This window comes from Manis javanica, chromosome 4, assembly GCF_040802235.1.
Source record: "Manis javanica isolate MJ-LG chromosome 4, MJ_LKY, whole genome shotgun sequence".
NCBI classification, from domain to species: Eukaryota; Metazoa; Chordata; class Mammalia; order Pholidota; family Manidae; genus Manis; species Manis javanica.
This window is the reverse complement of record NC_133159.1, coordinates 70,902,073-70,922,713: the sequence shown is the minus strand read 5'-3', so window position 1 is coordinate 70,922,713 and position 20,641 is coordinate 70,902,073. Positions and strand designations below refer to the sequence as shown.

The 20,641-nt window shown below is 39.6% G+C and overlaps 1 protein-coding gene across 6 annotated transcripts in view; it reads right to left on the bottom strand.

Annotated features, from left to right (window-relative positions):
- The window catches only part of SAMD13 (sterile alpha motif domain containing 13), a 49,142-nt gene that overhangs the window by 10,661 nt on the left and 17,840 nt on the right, over nucleotides 1-20,641 (bottom strand). For all 6 annotated transcript variants that reach the window (XM_037012519.2, XM_037012522.2, XM_073234201.1 and 3 more), the window contains one exon: nucleotides 5,453-5,564. In XM_037012519.2, the coding sequence (XP_036868414.1) occupies nucleotides 5,453-5,564 (112 nt within the window). The remainder of the gene's footprint in view (nucleotides 1-5,452; nucleotides 5,565-20,641) is intronic.

Sequence of the window (20,641 nt, the reverse complement as noted above, 5' to 3'; positions counted from 1 at the left end):
GTCTCTCCACTTACTTCTCCACTTGGAAGTAGTTGGTGTTACTTGGGACTTGCAGCAATAAGAAATTTTATTTATATTTTTCAAGTCAGTGGCCTCAGAAATGTATCAAAAGTTGGCAATAACTCACCTGACAAGAATGCCAATCTTTGCATTTCAACTGAATGGCTGAAATAACCAGTTGGGCATTTAAGAGCAAAATACTGTTCTCATTAATGAGGTTGGAGAAAGTGAGGAGCTAACTAGAATAAAATTAATTTGTCACCATGAACTCCATATTATTTTATAAGGAGACTCTGAGAAAAAAATTCTCTCAGTGGTACATATTGTTCTAGAAACAGAATCACTGATGTCACTCAATTATAAGTTTGAAGAATCTGCACAATATGAATAATATGACATTGATTGAAGGCAGATCTCTCTCTCCCATCTTCTCCATGTAGAGTCTGAGTATGTGAGTCAGATAGACACAGACCTAGAAGTGACACACACTAGAGGTGGCAGAACTGCCTTTGTGACCTGCTGTTAAGAGTCCGGTTCACATGGTAAAGCTGCTGTGCTGGACAGTGAGAATTCCACCGTCAATAGAGATGGCTTCACACCAGAGAATGGTGCTCATTTTCCCTTTCAAGTTGGACAAAGTAAACCTTTTCCTAATGTTCTGTATGAGGAAGGTGGAGACACTTTTGAATGAGGTTAAAAGGTTAAAAGGTTCCCTCTTAAATACTAAAGCTCTTAGAAAAGTAAAATTCTTGAAGTATCTTTGACTTGAAAACCAGGCAACCATATCCATGGGCAATGCTGATTTTTCTGTCATCCACTCACAAAAATTCAACTGTGTATACACAACATTTCAAGTGGTTTTGTGCCCTATGCTGCACATTGGAAGCGCACTTCATGAGGGCTGGTTCTAAGATAACATGACTGTTCAAGCAGGAGCTCGAGCAATGTTCTGCTTGTTTAAATCAATATTCGCTTTATAGAAATCTGAGTCCTAGAAGGCAAATTCTCCAGGATCATCCAGAGAGCATGAGTCGGTCAGGAGAAAACAAGCCAGGAGTCATGTCTCCCACTCTTGCCACAGCCTCAGAGGTCTACCTGCCCAAAGGCCCTTGGGGAAATAGCCTCCACATCACGGCATCTGTGGGAGAGAGAGAGAGTACTGACTGGGCTGCAGTCACGGCCTTCTCCAAGGAGGGACTCCCACTTCCTCGGGCTCTTACAGGCCAGGGAACCCTCTGAGGCATTAAGCTAATGAAGCCAGTGAGTCAAAGAAGAGCAGCATCATGGCTCATAAAAAGGGATTGGCCAGAAGAGTAATACAACACCCCCCACACACACTGTTCACACTGGGTCACCAGTGGGGGGCTGGACCTTCCCTTGTGACATCTCTTGGCTTGTAGCTGGGGCTCACATAGAAGGCTTAAAGAGGCTCACCGGAAGAACACTTGATGTAGATAAGTGCACCAGGGGGAAAATTAGTGGAGATAACTGTCATGTGGCAGTGTGCCTGCACAGAGAGAAGGAGGTTATGCACCCCTAAATCCAGCTGCCTCTCCATATATACCACAGGACACCATTCCTCCCCTCCAGACGTATCTCACTAAGTGGCCCAACATCTTCCAAGGGGCCATGCTGCTAGAAAGCCCCAGCTGAGTGTGGTTGCTATAGCAAAAGGATATCCAGTAACACACTGTGACACCATACCACAAAGACAGGCACTCTCCTGAGAGTCAGCCCACCTGGCGGGGGACATGTCCAGCAGCAGTGTCCGCGTCTTAGCTCAGGCTGCTCCAACAGGAGAGCACAGATCAGGTAGCTCAAACAACAGAAATTTCTTTCTCACAGTTCTGCAGACTGGAGTCCAAGATCACAGTGCCAACCTGGCCGGGCACTGGATGAGGGCCCTCTGCCTGGCTTGCGGATGGCTGCCTTCTTGCTTACCCTCACATGGCAGGGAGAGAAAGAACAAGCTCTCAGCCATGAGACTGAGCTCCCCACAGCACTGGCAACTGTGCTCCCGTTCCCGGACCCGTCCTTTCCTGAGGTGGCTTAGGGGATCCTCTCCATGCCTGCGGGGCAAAGCTTTCCCTTAGATTTAAGGATGTGGCCCTTATTGTTTCTCAGCTGCTATGACCTGGAAGATGTGCCTGGAAGGGTCATGTGTTTGGATGGGAGTGGCCTGCATCTCTTCCCATCTGGGATGAACTTAAGGAGTGACTGCTAACTGCTTGAAGTTTCTTGCCAGGGAGGTCCTTGGGGGTGAAACACTGAGGGCCTCTGAGGCATGACAACAGGAGATGCTGGTTAACGTGGTAGAGGGTCCTGACCCTCTACCCTCATGAAAACTGCAGCAGCTGTCGTATCAGCCTGAGCCTGGCCAGTGATCCCCTCTCACCCTCTACCTCTTTTAATGAGAAGAAAGACAAGGAGAATTTCACAGCAGAAGGAAGACTTGCATCACTTCCAGACACTAATTTAAGGCAGACAGACTCTTTCCTTTATGCCAACTCCCTTCCATGAGAATGAAGGAACTCAAGTTTCTAGACCATGCTTGCAAAACTCAAATGTCCTGAGAATTTGTTTCTCAGGCTCCTGAGTTGGGCTCAACACAGTAGCAAAATGATGTTCCCCACTTGAAGGACTTCTGAATGAAATGCTTTGGAAGAGTTTGTTCCCTTTTCCTCCCGGTGTCGTTTGTGCCAGAGTGATGTCATCCCTGGAGGGAAAGGCCTGCTCCTGGGCCAAGCTCAGAGCAGGCCAGGTCTGTTTTGAGGTCCTACACAGAATCCAGAAGGCTCAAAGACCACCCTGCCCCCTCCCCAACCTGGGACATCTGCCTCAAGAGTCTGAGCGAAAGCTCAATCTGAGAAACGCTTTTGGGAAGCTGGGAATCTGGTCAAGAGACCTTTTAGCCAGTCCTTTTGTGTTAGCCTTTCACAATATTATTTTAATTTAATTTTAGAAGGGAATTACTCAACTGCAATGACACAAATAGACATGCCACTAAAAACCAAACTAAAATCTAAGAATATTATAGTGGTACCTCTACAGTAATACACACTATATGCTACAGTGATATAGTGAGAGAACACTACAGTGCACACTAATATTCCCACCACCTAGATTCTATCATGAAGATCTTTTCTACTGACTTTATTATCTACCTATATACTCATCCCTCTTTCCAATTGTCAGTCCATATTTTGATGGATTCCAAATTAAGTTATATACATCAGTATACTTCTCCCCTAAATACTTCATTTGTCATACCATTACTTGTTAATATTTTTTTAGTTTTCTTTTTGAGATAAAATTTATAGGCTACTTAATGGGCAAACCTGACTCATTTGCCTATATATGTGCATATGCAGTGATTAATACATATACCTGTAGCCCAGCCCTTATCAAGACAGAGAACATTATCATCACCCAGAATGTTCCCTCAGGCCCCTTCCCAGTCATTCACCACTTCTGCCTATCCAGAGGCAATCACTGTTCTGATTTTTTTTCTACCATTGATGTGTTTTCTTGTTTTCAGCCTTCACCTAAATGGAACTGTTATGATCTGAATGTGAATGTGTTCCCACAAAATTCCTATGTTGAAACCTAATCCCCAAGCGGCATTAGGGGTCTTGGTAATGGTATTAGGAGATAGGGCTTTTGGGAGATAATTAGGTCATGAGAGCAGAGCCCTCATGAATGAGAACAGCACCCTTATAAAAGGAGCCCCGGGGAGCTCTCTTATCCCTTCCTCCATGTGAAGGTATGGAAAGACAGCTAGCTAGGAAGTAGGCCCTCACCAGACACCTGATTGCAGCTGTCTTAATCTTGTACTACCCAGCCTCCAGAACTGTGAGAAATAAATGTCTGTAAGGCACCCAGTTTCTGGGATTTTTGTAGAGTTGCCCAAACAGACTAAGACAGGAACCATTCAATATGAACAATTTTGTGTAAGGTTCTCACTCAGGCATAATGTGCTGAGATTTATCTAAATGGTTGCATATATCAGTAGTTCATTCCTTGTTATTACTAGGTCTTATTGCATTGTGTGACCACACCACTGTTTACATATTTATTCCCCTATTGATGGGCACTTAGGCTTCTGGTTTGTGGCCATTATAAATAAAGCTACTAAGAACAATTTTGTACAAATCTTTTGTGGACACAGGTTGTCATTTCCCTTGTGTAAATACTTAGGAATGAAATTGCTGGATCATGGGATAGAAGTATGAGTGTTTATTTTACACTCCCACCAACAATGGAGGAGAGTGTGGTTGTTCCATAACCTTGTAAACATTTGGACTTATCAATCTTTCTAATTTTAGCTATTCTGGTGGATATGAAGTGAGTTAAGCTGTTATTTTGGCAAATTTTCCAAATTAGCAAAAATATGTATGTATAGGGAAGGAAATGTTGATTGAAGGAAAACTAGAGATTGGCATATTTGATATTAGAAAAGTTCCCCTTTTCAAACCTAGCATAAGAGAATCAGAGATGGCTAAAAGGATGGGAAAGAAGCATCCACACATATTTTTCAGTTTATAATTCTCTCAATTATATTACAATATTAGAAAAGTAAATTAAATGCTTAGAAAACTGCAGCCATCACTGACAGGGAGGTAGGAACTCTGTGCTTCCCTACAGAGCTGGTCTTGCAGTCACATGTTCCCCAATTCGCTGCCTCATGGTCAAAGCCCCATGAGCCCATCCCTAGAAAGCTGCCCAGCCTGAAACATGGAGTCAGGAATCACCCAGTTGACTAGGAAGGCCCCTGCTCCTTCCTCTTTCCAGTACCAACCCTGGACCTGAGGGAAGGGAATCAACACTGAGGGCATCAGCATCTGCCAGGGCCCCTCCAAGGCACTGTGCACATGGTCCTTCAGGCCTCACCATACCACCCTACAGAGTTAGCCATCGGCAGCCTCATGGTACAGATGTGAAACCAATACTCAGAGAGAAGTAGTAACTTGGCTAGGGTCACAGAGAGTTAGAAACAGGATTTGACTCTAAATCCTGTGCTCCTTTCACCTTTTTGCTAAGCACCTGGCAAGCAATTTGGAGTAGGTGTAATAGCTCAGCTAGTGCCAAAGACCAGTAGCAGATGGTGTTGCATGTCTTTGAGCTGCCTTCTAATGTGTTGTGTTAAAGGCCAGACTGTTCTGTCTTTCAGAAGGTGCAGGAGTAAAGGAGCATTAGTTTCCCTTTCAGCAGCCACAGATGGCTCAGGGGTAGGTTCTCCTCTGGGAGGAAGGAATCACTCTCATGTCACCTTCATTCTTCCCCCTTCCCTCCTGTTTCTTAGGGCCTGGTGTGATCAGGATGTGATATGGAGACATGCAGAGCCTCACTGGCCCCTCTTCGCTCTCAGGACCTCTTCCTCCTCACTCTCTTCCACCCACTGTGGGAAAGAGAGGTAATCATGCACATCACGTGTTTCTCTAGACCAAGTTACCTGTTCTTGAAAAACATTAGCTTGTTCCTCAAATCCTGCTGTGCGGAAATAATTGACAACATCCATCACAGCCCAGTCTGCGGGATCAGGAGGTCTCCCATTCTCCATGGAACTGCAAAACACAAATCCAGACAGTGGTCATGGCAGGGCATGCAGGAGGATGTGGTGTGGCCAGCCTCCCCAGGGCAGGCCCCAGCCAGTGCACTGTGACCACGGCCTCTCTTTCCACAGGGACCCAGACCCCAGCTTACCTCCCTCAGGACTGTAATTGTTCTTGTGTTCCTTAGGTTCAGAAGATCATTACTCACACTAGTCAGTCACTGCTTTCCTAATAAACCACTAGATCTTTAATACAAATTATTTCATGTGCTGTTTTTTTAATCCAGAGATATTAAGAGCCGTCCAGTATATTTCTGGCAGCTCACAGTATGATATTCAAACTCCTGAGTTAGAACACCAGGTCCTTTACAATATGGACCCAATGTATCTGACTTCCTTATCTCTCCACCTTCCCCATCCCCATCCATCCATCCCCACATACCCCCTCTTGAGGTGTGGAACTGCAGGGCTAAAGCTATTCCCCACCCTGCCATACCCTGTTATAGCTGGGCCTTTGCACATGCTTTTCTAACCACTTACAATACCTATTATTTGTCTCTACCTGACAAAATCCAACATTCCTACCTAGCTCATGCTAGTTCAAATGCTGCCTCCTCTGCAAGGCATATTCTGGCTCTACCAGGGAATAGTTTTAGTAATAATCCCCTCTGTGTCAAGAACTCCATTCAAACTCCCATTGTAGAACTTTATACACTAGCATTATACTGTGCTTGTGGACAGTCTCTCCCACCAGAGTGGGAGATGTGGGCCAGAGATAGCTGCCTTTCCTCATAAAGCATGGTTACCTAATTGTAATAACAAAGTATGCTGCACTGTAATTTTAGGATGGGAGGTTTTCTAATTTTTATTCTGCTGGGATATGACATCATCACTTCTGTAATTCGGAAACACTCTTGAGGCTTAGCAATGCAGCAGAGAACAAATAGTTTGCAAAAGTGCTGATACTGAGCCACCAAGACCAGGTGCCATATGGAACCGAGTACTCTCATCCTTAGGATAAGGGGATCCACACGAAGAAACAAGAGGCTAGAAACCAATCAATGCATTTAATGACGGGTCCACCCAAGTTTAAGCCTGATAGCCAACCAAAACAAATATTTAGCAGAAAAATCACAATGTCAGACTATTCACATCCTGAGAGGAGAAAGCTGTCTATCTTAATCTCTAAGCTCTCCACAGACCTGACAGGTGCATAGTTGATACACACAAAGATCCTTAAGAGGATTAGCATTGACAGACTAACAACCAGAGACTATTCAGAGTCTACAATGGGCTATTCATCCATTACCTGTTTGATTCCCAGCTCCTTGTGAAATGGCTACTGGAGACTGTTTTTAGGATACAGGCTCAGAAAGGTTAACAAAATCCAAAATCATAGTAGATAAAACTAGGATTGGATTCCACATATGCTTGCTTCCAAATCTATCCTCTTCCACTCTACTTGAAACCAAATGCCTTCTGTCTTCTCGGGACTGCAGTAGACACAGGGTTACAAAGAATGCACAGTGATAAGGAAGGAAAGCAGACACATAACCAGTTAACTCTAAGGTAATGCTAGACTTAAGTGTGAACCAGTGCTATGGAGGATGAATGAAATGGAGAGTCCGGATGGTTCTGCTGCCTAGGACCTGCCTAGGACTTTAAGATTTTCAACTCAATTCTGAAAGGCATCTATTGCTCCACATATGCCCTAAGTAAGGCCCATGGAGGGGACGGCTTGCCAAGGCAGATATAGGTAGGCACATGTTGTCACTTCTAGGTTGCTTACATTATAGTATGATAATTTTGCTGGGTCCTTCCAGTGGTTTTAGCAATTTTAAAGAGACAACTGGAAATTTTCCAAGGCAACATGATGATGGGGGTCAGGGAGGCCAGAGTGCCAAGGCTAGATAAAATGATGAGAACATTTTGGGAGATGGATTTAAGTGTCACCTTTCCCCACGAGTAAAGACATATGTCTCCTAGAAGACTGTTATTTTGGGCCAAACTAAAACACTTTGTTCTCTTTTAAATGGGCCACTCTCTCCAAATCTTTTCTTATAACTCGTGCCTGTCAAATTCCAGAAGGAATTTAAATGGAGCTGCTTAAAACATCTCCCAGATGGTGGTTCCCATTATGGCTGCTAATTTTGCATTGATGAAATGAAATGGCAGATATAAAAAGTTCCATTATCATTTCATATTTATTATTCACTATCATCATAGCAAAATGTTTCTTAGAATATAATGTACCAAGAGGATAAATTCATGAATATTTCTCTAGGCATGGATTCTCTTAAAAATATGTATGTATTTTACTTTATTATAAAAAATTAGAGAGAAATAAAGGACAGAATTTATCGATAATCTGATCACTTAATCAAATCAACGTTCCCAGTTAACCCAGTCACTGTTTAGTGCCTGTGTACACACATGGGTTAGGTACATCATGTATTAACAATTACATCATGCGTGAATAAGTCACACTGGAAAATGATTATCTGTTAATTAAACAATCACCTCACTTTTAAAGAATCCTGGAGAGATACAATAATAGGGACAGAAATGAAATAAATAACAAATTTGGCAGCTATAGGCAGAGACCTTATTATAAGTGTTTCCATGTTGGCACGTTATAACTGTAAGTGCTAGCAGCAGATGTCTCCATTTCCCTTTATATATTGGTGAAGACAAGTGGAAAATAGTTGAAACTCTTTCTCTGAATCTAGCACATGCATGTTTTATGGTATTTATGATATTATAGATTCTGAGGACTGATCAGACCAAAAGAAAACTCTGGACAAATACAATCCATATGTGATTTCAAAAGCCATTATACTCATTAATTGCATTTCTGCTTTAAAGTTCAGAGCAAAATTACTTTAGACACTGGTTAATAGATTGTGGGTGGTATATTTATCATATTACTCCTTTTACAAAGCTAATTCTCAATGTTACTTATGATTCCACTCAGAAATCTAGTCTAACTTTGTATCGCCTTGATCTTTGTAACGTATTTTCAAAATTAAATTAACCTACTCTTTGCCCATGTCTTAAAACAGCCTCTGGCTAAAAGCAATATAGTTCTGATTGTAATAAATTAATATTAGTCTCTTCGTCTATGTCATATCTAAGAACAAAGGAACTAAATGAACTTTCAGTTTTATCTCCATTCCTTTCTCCCCCTCACTTCATCCTAACAAGCAGGAATCAGGTTAAAAGAGTGGCCCAAAAAGAGAAAGAATAATTCAAAGATTCTTGATGGGACATTTTTCATGTTTTAATATTCAGATAAATAAGAGCTGTCCACATTCTGCTGCGGCATACACAAGCACCTCAGCAAAGAAAAAGCAAGTAATTCTTCAGATCTTCTGTATATTCCAAATTCTGTAGCTTGGCATTCAGGCATTTGATTCAAACAGAACTTTCCAGGCTTATCCCCCATTCCTAGCTTGTTCTGAAACCCAATTGAAATCCATATCCATGGCTTTGGTGATGCCACACAAAGCCCTGTCTGCTCAACTTCCAGAACCCTACTCTTTGGAACCCTGTTTTTAAAAGGTACTGGTTAAAACCCTATTTTTATAGATAGTGATTAAATGTCCCCTTCCTAATATTCCCAATCGATCTTTCATTTGAATCATTAACTACTTTTTATGTGTCTAAAATGATCCAGGCACTCGATGAGCCTTGGGAACTCACAGTCTGTCTAGCAAAGAAGAAAATCTCAAGTCAGCTGTGTGGTGAAGAGGGTCGTGTGTGTCCCCTGCCTTACTCCAAAAAGCAGTTAAGGCACAGGAAAACTAGATAGATCAAGGAAGGAGGGCATAGAAGTACAGGCCATCATGACAACGTGAGTCTGGCTGTGCTAGGTGTGTGTATGGGAGGCTTTGGAGCCCTAAGTCAGCAGCAACGCTAAGGAGCAGGTCCCAGGGGTAGACAGGGCATCTTCCCGCATTTCTTTCCTCTATAATAGGTGTTGTCCCAAAGGTGATGGCTTTTCTCTAAAATCTCATGGCCCTCCATAGTTCCACGCATTTTACTCCTTTGATATGTATGCTTCTACGATTCCCACTCTTCCAACACCAAGTGCAGTGGTGCATTTCTTCCCTACATATATGTAGAACAGTAACAATATTATACAAAGCACTAAGAGTAGTATAACTCCATTCGGCTTCCCAGACCCAATTCCAATGTGTTATGAGTGTGGGAGGGGGTCTTCCCACACATCCTAACACCAAGCAATTCTCGAACACAAGCAGGGTGTCAGAGAACTCAACTCAATTCTGATGCTATCTGCCTGGAGACAGCACCAGATTCCCAGGTTAAGGGCTCTGTCCTACAAGACCTCCCACTCCAGGCAGTTTCCTGTGCTTCTGACCTACTGGCTACAGATTGGAGGTTCCCGCGACCTCCCCCTTAGGTTCGATTAATTTGCTAGAGGGGCTCACAGAACTCAGGAAAACACTTAACATTTATCAGTTTAATAAAGGATTCTGTAAACGTTACAATTTAACAGCCAGATGAAGAGAGACGTAGGGCAAGGTCCCAAGAAAGGAGGCCTGGCTTGGTGGCATGTGAAGGTGATCTGGTTCCCCAAGCTTTGAAACTCTCTCCCACTGAGAAGCAGGATCCAGCTGAGCAGAGCAGGCAAAAAAGCTAAAAAGAGAGCTAAAAGGTCTCCTCAGGGGATTTTGTGAGGGTTTCACTCCATAGTCATGATTGATTAAATTATTGGCCATGGCCAGACTCAGCCTCCAGCCCCTGCTGTTGGGTGGGGGTCCAAAAGTCTCTCATTAACATGACAAACACCTGCTTCACCTTTAAGACTGCAGTGCTTTCAGGAACTGTGGATAAAGACCAAATATACCTGGGAAATATATATTTGGTCATATGAAGACCAAATATGTATTTCTTATAACTCATTATATCACAATTCTTTAAGGCTCTAATGAACTTAATTATATAAACCAAAACAGTAAACAAACTCAATTCTTAACCCAGGTTATCATTTAAGGGAATAATCAAACATTTATCCTAAGACCATATGATAAGACTGAACTGTGTCGTCCCCCCATCATCAACACCAAATCTGTATGTTGAAGCCCTAACCCTCAACGTCACTGTATTGGGAGACAAGGCTTTTAGGGGATAGGGCAATTATGGTAAAAAATGAGGTAATAAGGGAGTGGGTCCTAATCCTATAGGGTGGTGGCCTTATAAAAGATACAAGCATGTATGGAGGAATGGCCGCGTGAGGCTACAGTGAGAAGGAGGCCATTTGTGACCAGGGAGAGTGAGTCAGCCAGCACCCTGACCTTGGGCTTCCCAGCCTCCATAACTGTGAGAGATACATGTCTGTCATCTAAGCCCCCGGAGTCTGTGGTATTTTGTTATGGCAGCCCAAGCTGTCTAATATACCGTGTATCAGAATGAACTGAGAGCCATAAAATATTAAGGAATAAATTTTAGCTTCACTAAGAAAAATAAAACAGTACCTGATAGAAGCATCACTATTAATTCCCATATATTACCTGCATTCAAGAAACCACATAGTGCTCTAACTTAACCCACCGAACATATATGTAGAAGGGTTACAACATCAGATCCTGATGAGAAAGGTCATTTCTCAAATTTGAATTACTGACTCCGTTTACCTCCCCTTCCCGTCATCTTCTCTCTCTTTTCTTTCTCTCTCCCTTCCTTCTTTTCATCCTAACAAGCTATCTGCTAAGAGGCACTTTGCATTTCGCCACTTAAAATGTCCTGAGAGTTTTATGTTGTTTTCCCTTGCTTCGGTAGAGAGGCATTTTTACCATTTTAATTACCTCCCATCCCAGACTGCTGTTCCCTGGGAAGAACAGTATTCGGATAGACTCCGGCAGTATGCTGTGGGGTCTGGGAAGGGTGGGTGGAACAGAGGAGGATGCCGGCCTGCTGAGGAGAGGATGCCCAGCAACTACCTGGCAAGCTGGATACAATTCCCTCATTGTTTTCAAAGAACACACATCGAAGGACTGCTTAATATTAATGTGACACCACCAAAGGACAGGATTAGAAGTCAATGAACAAAAGCTGAAGCCAGTGATCAGACACACAATCACTTCTACCAGTTTCCTCTTTCTCCTTTCCAAAGGAGGCAAGGCTTTCAGACAAGTAACCAAACATCTTGTGAGGTTATTTATTCAACCCTAGATGTGACTGCCTTCCTTAGAAACGGAGACCTGCCTGATGTGTGGATTTTTTTAATGAGCACTGTGGGATATTTTTAATGAGGGAAGTCATAGTCGCCATTGTTATTATGGTTATATGAAAAGTTTCTTTGGTAATTCTACAATGAAATCAGAGTTTTGAAATTCTAGTAATAGCAATGATAATCTCTAACTCTACCCTAATATTTTACTTCTGCTATTTGTCACCAGTCCTCTAATTCACATGGGCAACAACGATCATGTCTTTAACTTTATACCTAACAGTTAATACAGTTAACAGCCTTCAGAGAGAGCCATTTAAAAAGTATTACACTATTAAAGTAAGTTTAAAATTTTACATTCATTACAAAGAAAAGTGTCACTTTGCTAATAATAAAAGGAATGTCAGTCCCAAAATTTTTTTTAAATGTCTTTGCTTCCTAATGAAACAAGACACTGAACACAAAGGCAGAGGAATATGGTGAGATACACATGCAAGAAAAGGTGAGGCATTAATAAGAAAGGGCTGTTTTTGAAAGTCCTTGCTAAACAGTGTTACTGTGAGTTTTTTGTTGCAGTAAACCTTCTCCACTGAGGGGAGGGGGCATGGTGGTGGGGAGATCAACTGCTTCGTGCTGTACAGCTGCTAACTTATCACAAGCACCTTTATGTGGGAGCCTTGGTTCCTCCTCGATCCTCGGAGAAAAGGAAAGCAGGGAAAAAAGGCCAACTGAGGAAGGTGAATGGCAAAAAAAAAATTGCTATGAATGTTTGTGATTTGTACAGGTATGCACATACAGGTAAAATACCTAGAATTTATTTTTAGAATTTAGTAAAAATTCTAACATGAATTTTGTAAACATTCTAAGATCAATGATAAAGGTGTCAAGTACTAAGGATTATGATTAATCAAAACTGTCCATCTGAGTCCCACAAAAAGAGAATACTGTGATCCTATTTGTTCAATAAAAGCTTATTTATGTGTCCTTTGAGTATATGTGTGCATACTTGTGTATGTACCCATATGTGTGTGTATATTTTTGAAGACACTTGAATATGAGGACATTCTTGTGTAAGTGTATACATAGCTATATAGACAGGTAGATAACAGAGAGTATTTGCATAGAAATTGTCTTGAAGGATATATTCCAAACTATTAAGATGGATTGCTCTTATTTAGCTAGCTATTTTTAAACTTTATAAACACCCAAGAAACAACCTGGCAAAATAAGAAAGCTACAAGCTTGACAATAACTACATTTATCCCACCCCTACTGCCCCAGTCTGAGGTCATCATCATCCTCTGTCTCATACTCATAGAACCTTCTCCCGGTGCACATGGGCAAAAGTTCCTCCTGGCTACATACCTGTGCAATATTGTGGCCAAGAGTCACATGTGGCTGTTGAGCACTTATAATTGGACCCAGGCAGTGAATTTTTAATTCAATTTACTTTTACTTAGTTTAAGTTTAAAAACTTGAAATGGTACAAAATACGTTTCTGTGAAACACAACTTCATTGTTTTGGTGTAAGTGCCTTCCATTTTAACTGTTGCATCACCTAGGCAACCATTCTGAACTGAAGTTCTCCTGTCAGATGCATGTGTCCTCCCTAGCGTCACACAGAAACCCGTGGCCAATCCTGCTGGCATCAACAGACTGATTCAGTTTAAATGCTTCTGCCTTAGGCACTCAGGTAACACTGCAAGGTGCTTGATGCAGGCAGCCTGACGATCTCTTTATACACTGTAATTGGTAATTAAGCTGACATCCTTACTGTTGTCATTGTTATATAGTTAAATATTTTTTAATTAAAAATAAGTATACACAAATTTTAAATTTTAAAAAGGAGGCATACTACGGATGTGGAATCGAGAAGAGATGCAGAAACTAGCACTAGAATCAGAACAGTAAAGAAGAAAGGAGACTGGTGGAAACCAGACTGGAAATTTTGTGATGATAGCAATTGTAATTTGTTGGAGAAGAGCAAAAGGAAAAAAGCTGTTTGCTTTTTTGTGTAAAAAAATTGTAAAGATAATAACATGAACAATATTAAGAGACATTCTCCGCAAATACATGGAATTTGATAACATTCTTCTCAACCATCAAAAAATAATTCATGACATTAGTCACCTGAAACCAAAATTAAATGTCCAACAAAACATTTGGAAGTGATTTTAAACACAACCTGAGCTTGTAAATATGTCTAACTATATATGACTTGGATTTTTGCACAAAAAGGAAAACAATTTCTCCATAGACATTTGGTTATATTCAGTTTTCTTAGAATTATTATGAGAAAAGACTAAAAAGATACTTCATAAAAAATGAAGCTTTTTCAATCAAGCCGCCAGACAATTGTCCAAAGAATACAAGACATTTTAACAACATCTAAGATCAACTGATTCAAAATTTAGAAAACACAATTACGTTTCTTTAGCTTTAGGTGAATAATGCAATATAGAAGACAATGCCCAATTAATACTTGGAGTATGCTAACTCAGAAGACTTCTAAATTTATGAAGAAATATTGTCAATTTATGGCCTGAAAAATCAAACTCACTGTTTAAATATTTTAAAAGCTTTTATATCTTTCAAAAAACAATTTCAGCTAGATATGAAAAGGTTAAATTCTATTCTACAGATGGTACTTCAGCCATCTTAGCTTAAAAAGAACCTGGATTAAATGTAATTCTAAAACAAGAGACTGATGTTCCCTTATTGCTTCATTCCAGTGTATGATACTCCTGCTCAGTTTTCTAAAGCAGACTCTTGAAGAGAGTCATGGATACCATTGCTAATCAATCAGTACATGTTTGCAAATGCTATGGATCAATGCCAGATAACAGAATCATTAAAAAAAACTGAACACAATGAATTTAATGATCTGTGTTCTTTGCCAATGCTTGTTAGATAAGTTGTAGAATTTTACAAAGATTTATTGTATTGATAAGTCCAATTCAAGGTTTTATTAAAACAAAATGAATACTTGCTAACTATTCAATAAAAAAAAAATGGCAGAGTATATTTTCTCACTGATATCTTACTACACAGAAATGAGCTAAATTTGTAGCTCCAAAAAAAGGAAAAGCTTATTTGTAACCTGGAACAGGCATAAACTTTGAAAGAGAAACCTTTCAGAGTATACAATAATAATTTTACACATATTTCTAACATAAATCAATGTTAAGAAAAATTTAAAGAATGATTTGTTGACAATGATAAATTTTTAGTGCTAATAAATTTATGTAATACCCTTCAAATTTGATCTTGATATACTGGATTAACGTAAGTATTAGTAAATTTATTTAACTTGGACAGGTGTGGTTTTGAAATTGATATGCTTTTGCTTCTAAGTCATAAAATCTTCTGGAAAAGAAGAACCAGTTGTGTCAATGTGTATGCATATAATGAAAGGCAATTATATTTTGGTATTTGATTTATTTAAGAAAATAATTTTTTGGTATTTGATTCATTCATTTGAACTTTTGGATATGTGATTTAAGAATTATTTCAGTGTGTGATTCTGTATTTTCAACTATAAATTTTATAAAATCTAATATAGATCAAATATTTCTAATGAAAATTTTGCAAACTGAGGTATACTTTAAGTTTAAAATACACAATGAATTTAGAAAATTTAGTACAAAAATGAAAAATACCTTAATAATGTCATATTGATTATATGTTAAAACAAAAACATTTGGAATATATTCAGCCAAATATAAAATACATTATTAAGATTAATTTCACCTGTTTAAGTATAAACACTAGAAAATGCAAAACTAAGTATGTGGCTAAGTGTTAAGTCTATTGGGCAGAACTGGTATATACAAAGAAATGGAATACTGAATTATAAAAGATGTGATAGTTAATGCTTGAAGATAATGTCAAATTGTTTTCCAAAGTCATTGTACCAATTGACACTCTCATGAGCACTATATCCTATGATTGGTATTGTCAGGTTAAAAAATTTTTGCCAAGTGAATGGATATATCACTGTGGTACTGATTTGCATTTTCTGGTCACTAATGATACTGAACATCTCTTCAATATGTTAATTGGTAATATACATTTCTGCTTTTGAGAAATGTTTGCTTGTGTTTTTGGCATTTTTCTACAGCATTTTTCTGTGCTTTTTTACTGATCTGTTGGTTATTGCTTTTGAAGACCTTTGACATAAAATTAACATAAAAAGTATATAGTTCACTTACTCGTGCATTTTAGGATGAGTTCAAGTAGAATCTAGGCCTTGGTGATTATCATGCTAAAATCATATTGACTTATAATATACAGAATAATAGAGATCTGTACAGGGATTGGATTAGATATCTAACAGTTCTTTCTGTGTGTAAAGGCCAGCAGACTTTAGCAAGAATAAAATGAAGGAAGGAAGGATGGGAAGTCCTACACGATGTTTGTTTAAGATTGTCAAGGTAGCATTTATCCTGTCACAGTCTTTTAGGTAACAATTTTGCCAAATTAGAAGGCCTGAAGCATAAGTTTCAATTATGTTTTCCCCTCTTTTATGACAATGGCATAAGAATCCATGGCCCAGCACTGGAATAAGCCTGTCCCCAAACTGCCTAAAACCAAGCACTCCCCAGCTTATGGGACTGAGTGAGGATAATAGGACAAAAGCTGAATGGAAGAAAGAAAGAGTCATCTTAGAGTCAGAAGAGTTGGGTTCAAATCTTAGCTTTGCCACTTTCTCACATGAACTTCAGTACCTTCTGAGCCCCAGTTTGTTTCCATGGGGAAAAAAACTGCAATAATATTTACCATATCTAATGTGATGATTAAATGAAATAATGTTTGTGAAGACAACGAGCACAATGCATGGCCCTCTGTAAGCCCTCTGATGCTTTCTGACTTGGAATATAAAGACTGTGATGGCTCTATGATCTCACAATCTCCAGGTGCTTTCTCTAGCCTCCCAACAACCCTCTACTACTATTTTAGTCAGGAGAACCAAGACAGAGAAATTTTGAGTGGTGTACTTATGAAACATTCTTCTGTTTATTAAGAAACAAATTGAGGCTAACTACCAGCCTTCTGAACCTCATTTGAGTCAAAGTCGAAGGCTTTACTTCTCCTTGGTCTCCAAATCTGAAAAGTTTTGCTTCTTTCTTAAAGGAAGACAAAATTTCTCCCCCAAAATGAACTGGCTGGACTTTTTAAAAGACTTAAAAAATAATAATTTCAGCCATGGACATACAATGGTGAAATGACAGTCTCTTCAACAGACGGTGCTGGCACAGCTACATGTAGGAGAATGAAACTGGATCATTGTCTAACCCCACACACAAAAGTAAATTCAAAATGGATCAAAGACCTGAAAGTAAGTCATGAAACCATAAAACTCTCAGAAAAAAACATATGCAAAAACCTCTTAGACATAAACAAGAGTGACCTCTTCTTGAACATATCTCCCCGGGCAAGGAAAACAACAGCAAAAATGAACAAGTGGGACTATATTAAGCTGAAAAGCTTCTGTACAGCAAAAGACACCATCAATAGAACAAAAAGGAACCCTACAGTATGGGAGAATATATTTGTAAATGACAGATCCGATAAAGGCTTGACATCCAAAATATATAAAGAGCTCACCCACCTCAACAAACAAAAAACAAATAATCCAGTTAGAAAATGGGCAGAGGAGCTGAACAGACAGTTCCCCAAAAAAGAAATACAGATGGCCAACAGACACATGAAAAGATGCTCCACATTGCTACTTATCAGAGAAATGTAAATTAAAACTACAATGAGGTATCACCTCACACCAGTAAGGATGGCTACCATCCAAAAGACAAACAACAACAAATGTTGGCGAGGTTGTGGAGAAAGGGGAACCCTCCTACACTGCTGGTGGGAATATAAATTAGTTCAACCATTGTGGAAAGCAGTATGGAGGTTCCTCAAAATGCTTAAAATAGACTTACCATTTGACCCAGGAATTCCACTCCTAGGAATTTACCCTAAGAACGCAGCACTCAAGTTTGAGAAAGACAGATGCACCCCTATGTTTATCACAGCACTATTTACAATAGCCAAGAATTGGAAGCAACCTAAGTGTCCATCAGTAGATGAATGGATAAAGAAGATGTGGTACATATACACAATGGAATATTACTCAGCCATAAGAAGAAAACAAATCCTACCATTTGCAACAACATGGACGGAGCTAGAGGGTATTATGCTCAGTGAAATAAGCCAAGCAGAGAAAGAGAAACACCAAATGATTTTACTCATCTGTGGAGTATAAGAACAAAGGAAAAACTGAAGGAACAAAACAGCAGCAGAATCACAGAACCCAAGAATGGACTAACAGGTACCAAAGGGAAAGGGACTGGGGAGGATGGGTGGGTAGGGAGGGATAAGGGGTGGGAAGAAGAAAGGGAGTATTAAGATTAGCATGCATAGGGGTGTGGGAGAAAGGGGAGGGCTGTACAACACAGAGAAGACAAGTAGTGATTCTACAACATTTTGCTATGCTGATGGACAGTGACTGTAAAGGGGTTTGTGGGGGGGACCTGGTATAGGGGAGAGCGTAGTAAACATAATATTCTTCATGTAATTGTAGATTAAGGATAACAAAAAAAAAAAAGAAAGAAAGAAAAGGGGAATTACTCCCTGATAGGATAAAACAAACTATAAATCAATGATTAATGCATGTTTTAAATATCCTGAATTTTGATCATTTAAAGGGTGTCAGATGATCAGCTATGGAAGTACATTTTTCTGATAATATTCCTTCCTCTTAAAAAAAAAAAGCAGTTCCTGTGTGGTGATCTCCAATAAGTTCTTCACGATGATATAAAGGGCATATCAAAGGGTGGGCAAAGGGTTTGTTTCTGTTTATACAGAGGATCAACGCCTAATTTGGCTACCCAGAAAACAAATTAAGATACGATATGAAGAAGAACTTCCAACATCAACATTCTCTGGAAGAGTCATTCCAGAAGATGATCATCAAAAAACTTCAACAAAGACCCTGGTGCTGTTGCAGTTGTAGCTGCATTCATCCCACCAGTTCCTGGACTTGCCATTGGAATGAAGAAGGAGATATCTAAGCTGGCCTGTGCATACAGTAAAACAACAAATTTGACTGGATCTATACTGTTGGAACTCAACCAAGAATTAGGAGAAGTGCAAGTTGCAGCGCTCCAAAATCTTGCGACTATAGACTATCTACTGTTAAAAGAACATATGGAATGTGAACAGTTCCCAGGAAAGTGTTGTTTTAATTTGTCTGATTTTTCTCAAACTATTCAAATTCAGTTAGACAATATCCATCATATCATTAAGTTTTCACAAATGCCTAGGGTGCCTAACTGGTTTTCTTGGTTTCACTGGATATGGCTGGTAATTGTAGGTCTGCTTTGGTTATGTAGCTGTATTCCTATTATGTTAATGTGTGCATGCAACTTAATCAGTAGTTTAAAACCTATACATGCTTATGTTACACTACAAGAAGATATGTCAAAGAAGTAATCAATCTTCCCATGTTTTCTTCCGTCTGCTACTTCTATAGTTTTTCTTCTTCCTTCCTAATTACAACCCTTTAGTAGAATTTGTGCCTCATATCGAAATTACTGAGTATCATAATTCCTACAAGTGGTAAAGATACCTCAAGACAAATGCTGGGCATAGAAGCCACAGGGCATAAATCTGCAAAGAAGTAAAAAGCTAACCTTTTCAAACAATACTGCTTCTCTCTCACTTACCAACTTTACATTTACCTGTATAGCCCCGGAAGATGACTGGTTAGCCAGAGACGGGTAAGATTCCTCAAGGGAGGAACAACCTAAGACAGGCACAGTCGCAGGGGGGCCATCAGGTGAGAAACTGGGGATCAACAGAGGTTAGGCTTAGAACCTCACCACCCCGTTTTGAGAGTAATCTTCTGCATCCGTGAATGTTTTGTTGCCCTTGTCTAGCTTGGATTAATACTTAGTCTATAGGCACACACCTGATCATTTACATTTGCCCTCTTACAGCACTAAACTATGTTTTCTACCTTTATCTTGCATCTACCTACCACTTCAGCATTTTATTAAACATAATAATAATAATAATAATAATAAGGGAGAAATGTGGGATTCACATATAAATCAAGTATAAAAATCAAATGAATATTCATATTTGACCTGATTGTTTATAGTTCATAATGTGTGATCAAAACCAAAAGTTTCTGTGATGACTGCCCTTGCACTGTTCACCATGTAAGAACTTATTCACTATGTAAGAATTTGTTCACCATGTAAGAACTTGTTTGTTATGCTTCAGAAGATTGGAGACTGTTGAGAATTAGGCTTGGGGTTGATTAAGGATTGTGCATTGAGTCCCCTATACAGAATTTTATTGTTGTTAACAACCATTTGATCAATAAATATGAGAGATGCCCTCTCAAAAAAAATAAAAATAATAATAATAATAATTTCAGACTCACAGAAAAGTTGTAAGGAAAGTACAAAATTCTCACGTTTCAAATGTTTACATTTAACCACATGCGTTTTATTTTTCCTTTCCTTCCTAGCCCCTCCCCTTCTATGTAAAACAAGAGGCAGAAGGAGGAAGTCAGAGGAAACTCCAGATTGAAATTTAGTTGTCTTAGACCCCTAAGCTGAAATGACCAATAAACACATAAACTAGTGTGTAATACACAGAAACCGCCCTGTCGCACATTCCTCACATAGAGTTGAGCCTAGAGCAGTGGTTACTACTTATGAGAATAAATGTGTCCTCCAGGGGACATTGGCAATGTCTGGAGAGATTGCTTATTGACTGGAGAGGGTGTGCTCTAGCACCTGGCAAGGAGAAGCCAGGGAGCTGCCGAACATCCTGCAGTACTCAGATGGCTTCCCCCATGAAAACAAAAAGAGAATTATTTGGCCCAA